Here is a 5043-nt window from a genome sequence, read left to right as displayed (position 1 = left end):
CCTTGGCACGACATAGTGTGTTTTAGACTCAACTCAATAAGGCCCCATTGGTCCCTGCTACAGCTGTACAAAGGCTCAGAAAAGATCTGTACACGGTTACCTGGCAGGTCGCGGTCCTGATGCCACCATTACTTATTCCCACATGTGTCCTACCATGGCAGGCCAGGCCATCTGAATGCTTGAAATTCAGGCTGTGCCTAGAGGAAGGTATTCCACACACTGCCCTCCCTCCCTGACCTCCTGCCCAGGCCGTGGAGACTCGGGAGCCACGTCCCACCCCCAAACTTTGCGAAACAACAACTCCCGTGTTGGTTTGTACCCAAGTTGGGGCTTTTATTTAGAGACTGCTTGAGTGGACCTGGGGAGGAGGGTCGTGCACGGAGATAGGGAGATAGAGGGGTGTTTAAATACTCAGGAGGTAGGGAAGAAGTAGTGGAGCTGGCTTGAAATGGCCACCTTAGGGTAGCCTCCCATCAGCAGCCCCCCAGGAAGTCCAGGGGCTAGTGATGGTGGAGACCTCAGTCCATCTGCCCCAAGGACAAGATGGTCCGTGGGAGGAGGCCGAGTCAGGAGCGATTTGGCCACATCCAAGTGGTGGTCTGAGAAGGCAAGCCCCCCATGCTTCGGAGCTTCAACTCCAGCGGCACCGCCCTGACGGGTGGCCTTTCACCCTGATGCTGGCCCTTCCCTTCCCCTGTGTTTTAGAATGTCCTTTTCCTCAAGACGCCGCTCCACGACAGAAGTTCTATAGGAAAATTAGTTTCCCGGGCTGGAGGTTGGAGTGCCTGCCCACCCAAAGGGGATCTAGTTCTTTCCTCCTGGATGCTGGTCTCTGCCCTGGCCGGATGCTCACGGCCCCTTGATGGATCCCGGTTCCGTCAGGCGGGCCGAAGCATAGGCTGAGGCTCCAAGACAGGCTGCAGGCTCACAGAAGCCAGGCAGCCCCACGGGACCTGGCAGGCCAGGGCGGCCCATCTCTCCTGGAGCCCCTGGGGAGCCTCGGTCCCCGTCCTTGCCGTTGATTGACTGGCCAGGCCGGCCAGGGAGACCTGTGTAAGGGAGACGTTCTGTCAGATCAGAACCCTGGAATTCTTAAGGCTGCTGGTTCAGAGTTGGAAGAATGAGACCTCAGTCGGGGTGACTCTGAGTCCTGTGTGGTTGTCTATTACTCCCCAGTCCCAATCAGTGAACCCTGCGAGCAAAGGCCCCTGCCTTCCCCACCAGGGAGCAGATCCCGGCCTCCCAGCAAGTTCTAGGAATCTGGTGGTCCAGTTCCCAGCCGAAGAGGCTCGAACTTCAGAGGGAGGCTAAAACCCAACTGGGCCATCTGGGGCCCCAGCTGACTGAGTATGAGGCTTCTGTGAAGGGACCCAGGTGTGCACAGGTCATTAGAGCCCAGAGTCACAAGTAGGACTGCAGCTGGGTGGGGCCCAGGTCTTACCTGGGATCCCCGGAGGTCCAGGCATCCCGGAGTGCCCACGCCCCATGTCTCCTTGATCACCTTTCTCTCCACGTTTTCCTGCAGAGAAAGATGGGAGCCATCAATTTTTAGAACTGGCAGGCGATTTCCATACTTTATTCCCTAGTTCTAGTCTTGGATTAAGCCCTGGTGACAAGTGGCTAAAGTAACCTGGTGCTAACCCAAAGGGTCAATGGTTCAATCCCAGCAGTCACTCCACGGGAGGAAGGTGTGGCAGGCTGCTTCAACAAAGAATACCCAGAAATACCCCATGATCCAGCAACTCCTCGACTTGGCATATAGCCTCGACAGATAGTGTATGGGACTACTGTTGGAGAATGTGAGAATGTATTCTCACACTAAAAGAAACATTCCTTCATGGTTACCGGGGCATGAATCACTGGCTTGGGGGTAGCCAAGTGTTAACGCGGATGAAGGAGAAAACTATGCAATGAGAAGTCGAAAATGATGGAGGCCAAGGAAGACATTGGGAGAAGTGCAAGAGTTCAAGTTACATGCCCAACCCTGACATCCTATGGGTGTGGGAAGGAGAGAGGGCATACATCCACAGATCGATAGATATAAGTTTGACAAAGGGCGTTGGTGGTTAGGTATTTACCTTTGCTACAAATGTTTCCAGGAAGGTGGTGGGGCATACAGAGGGCAAAGTTATGAAAACTCCGTAGATATAACCAAACAGAGGGAATGAGGCCTGTGGCCTCAGGATCATGGTCTCAGACGCCTAGGTCAACTGGCACCATCCATAAAGACAATGACTATTCTGCATCGTATTTTGGTGAGTAGTGACTGGGGTCTTAGAAGCTTGTGAGCAGCCGGCTAAGGTGCACCTTTTGGCTTCTCGTCCACAAGGAAGAATAGTGAAGAAAATAAAAGAAACCTGGAAGCAATTAGTCCATTGGACAAGTGGACCCACACAAATGTCCCTTCCGTCTCTACAACCCCGAGATGAGAAGAACTAGATGGTGCCCAGCTACCACGACCAACCACTTTGAAAGGGATCACAGTAGAAAGATCTGGATGGAAAGTGGGAGATGTGGAACAAAAGTCAAAATCATAAAAACAATGGAGCTAACTGGTCACAAAGCGACTGGCAGAGCCCCCGAAACTATGGTCTTTAGTAGCCATTAAGGCCTGGCAGTGCCTTCAGCCCCATGACTGTGCACCAAACAACAGACAGGACAGGTCTTAAGGGGGGACAATAGCTCTAGGGAGGCATGTACACCTTAAAACAACTCTTGAGACCAAAAGGGCAGCATTTATCCACAAACAAACTCCAGAGGAATTAGGGAAAAGAAGGAATGGAGACAGGAGACAGGGTGGAAGTGGGGTAAGCCACGCTACAGTGTGAGGATTGCAGTCAATGACAGGAAACACAATGAGGACTGTTGACTGTATTACGCGTCTGTAAACTTAGCCCACCCCAAAAGGAAAATGATTTACATATGTGTGTGTATAAATTTTTAAATAGCCTTGAAATCCCCTGTAGGGCAGTTCTACTGTGTCCTATACAGTTGGCTATGCTCAGCAGCACTGGCTTTGGTTTGGAGTTTCTGGGTAGTTTGTCATCAGGAAAGTTAGAAGTGATTATGTATGAAGTCCCAGACATTGAATGGAAGACTGTAGTTATTAAAACATATTACAGGAAAGCACCTAATTACAGTACCAATCCAAACCGATTGCCATGGAGTTGATGCTGACGCATGGTGACCTCAACATGTGTCTGAGTAGAACTTCTCTCCGGGTTTCGGTGGCCCATTTTTCAGAAGTAGATTGCCAGGCCTTTCTTCTGAGGGGCCTCAGAGTAAGCTTGCACACCCCAGCGACTCCGAATCTACGTGCCAAGCAGTGAACTAAGAACTGGATGGAAATCACCTCTAGACCGAATCCCCACAGTTGGTTTTACTAGCCCAACTTTAGATCAACCGAAGGCCCAGGGAGATGAAGAAACGGGTCACTTGCCCTAGGTGCGCAAATCGAAAGTGATTGGTCTGTGACTCCAGAGCCTGCCTTTACTACTTTTCCTTAAATTTCCCCTTTTTGGCCCAGGAATTTGCAACATGGGCAGGCACTGCCAGAAGTATCTCGGATTTGTTACACGTTTGATTTTGAATTAAATGTTGGTCGTTGCCAGTTCAGAAACCTTTTACTGTTACAAACCTTTCCCCACATTCAGTTATACGGCCCCATAAGGGGTTTAAGAAGCTTTGCCTAGAACATGGAAAGATGTTGGAAAGGTTCCACCAAGTTCAAAAACGGGGGACAAATAACCCTTGTCTAAGACCAGTATGTTCATTGTTCATTTTCAGCAAGTTGCTACTGGGCCGGAAAGCCTAGGAGTGCACACTTCCTGAAAAACCTGGTTGAGATGAAATGCCTGTGGCTCTTCTTGGGAAGAGGTTGATGACCAGGGGACAGCCAGCCAGCAAGAAGCCCGACACCTGCCCCCATCACTGTAGAACTAACTTCACACTTACCCTTGGGCCCTGTATTGCCGATCTGACCCACAGCTCCCACGATGCCAGGAATCCCCCGAGAGCCAGGGTGCCCATGGGGTCCTTGTTTGCCTGGGTACCCAGGGGGGCCCGGGGGCCCTGGAGGGCCCATCATTCCAGCTGCACCCAGGGCTTCCCGCTTGGCACTCACAGCCACCTCTGCCAGTTGCTCTGGAAGGAAGGGGGTAAGGAGAGGGGTCTGCTGGTGTCACTTCCAAGTCCAACCCCTGCCCTGGGTTTGCAGCAGAAAAGCCCATGCTCCTTCGCGCCCTCCATCCCCAGGCTTCCTGCTACTGAAGTCAGGCCCAGAGAGGGCTGGGCTTGTGCAAGATCTCACAGCTACTGAGAGGCAGAGCTGGGATGAGCACTCAGTTCCCTGAATGAGGAGGACCACAGGGCGAGGGAGAGACTCCTGCCAGGTGGACATGCACTGAAATGGTGTGGGGGATGGGGGTAAGGGACTTCCCCTCACCTTGAAGCATCTTCAGCACCACGTCCACGATATGCTGGTCACTGGCATCTCGGCCCTGAGAGCAGAGGGGCATTTCAGGATGCAAGTCAGCCCTGAGCTGCCAGCCATGACCCCATTTCAGGATGCAAGTCAGCCCTGAGCTGCCAGCCATGACCCCGGCCCCCTGCTCCCATGGGGGCATCAGGGAGCAGGCTCCTCTCAGGAGGGTCTTTCCAATATCAGACCCCTCTTCTCTGATCTGGGCCTTGGCACCAACCTTAGGGAAGCCAGTCAGCTTTGAGGGACTCCTGAGCCTTTGGGGAAAAGGCAACACCCCAAAGACAGGTTTGGAGAACCTTTCGTGGGAGGGGGCGCCCTCCCCCTCCCCTCGAGGAACTCACCGCCACACCCTGTCTCCCAGGTAGCCCCGGCACGCCTCTGTCGCCAGCCATTCCTCGAGGCCCTGGGAGTCCAGGGTAGCCCTGTCCGCCTGGGGCGCCAGCATCCCCGCTGGGTCCAGGGTAGCCAGGTTCTCCGCGGATTCCTTGCTGCGAGGAGGCGGAGCGGGGCGGGTGCCACCGTGGGGGGAAGCCACTCAGTCGGGAGGGGAGGTGCGGGTG

General features: G+C 53.6%; 1 protein-coding gene across 2 annotated transcripts in view; it reads right to left on the bottom strand.

Moving 5' to 3' along the window:
- Positions 1-308: 308 nt before the first annotated feature.
- COL9A2 (collagen type IX alpha 2 chain) overlaps positions 309-5043 on the bottom strand; it is a 17488-nt gene continuing 12753 nt past the window's right edge. Inside the window, exons 28-32 of one of the 2 annotated variants that reach the window (XM_004704935.2) lie at positions 4825-4971; positions 4445-4499; positions 3955-4143; positions 1442-1519; positions 309-1049 (exon numbers count right to left, since the gene is read on the bottom strand). In XM_004704935.2, the coding sequence (XP_004704992.1) occupies positions 850-1049; positions 1442-1519; positions 3955-4143; positions 4445-4499; positions 4825-4971 (669 nt within the window). In that variant the 3' untranslated portion in view covers positions 309-849. The remainder of the gene's footprint in view (positions 1050-1441; positions 1520-3954; positions 4144-4444; positions 4500-4824; positions 4972-5043) is intronic. The other variant, XM_045299187.1, reaches the window with a different exon arrangement.

Source organism: Echinops telfairi, unplaced genomic scaffold (genome assembly GCF_000313985.2).
Source record: "Echinops telfairi isolate 266 unplaced genomic scaffold, ASM31398v2 ScPeMD7_7457;HRSCAF=8495, whole genome shotgun sequence".
In the NCBI taxonomy this organism is placed as follows: domain Eukaryota; kingdom Metazoa; phylum Chordata; class Mammalia; order Afrosoricida; family Tenrecidae; genus Echinops; species Echinops telfairi.
This window is presented reverse-complemented; position numbering and strand designations above follow the sequence as displayed.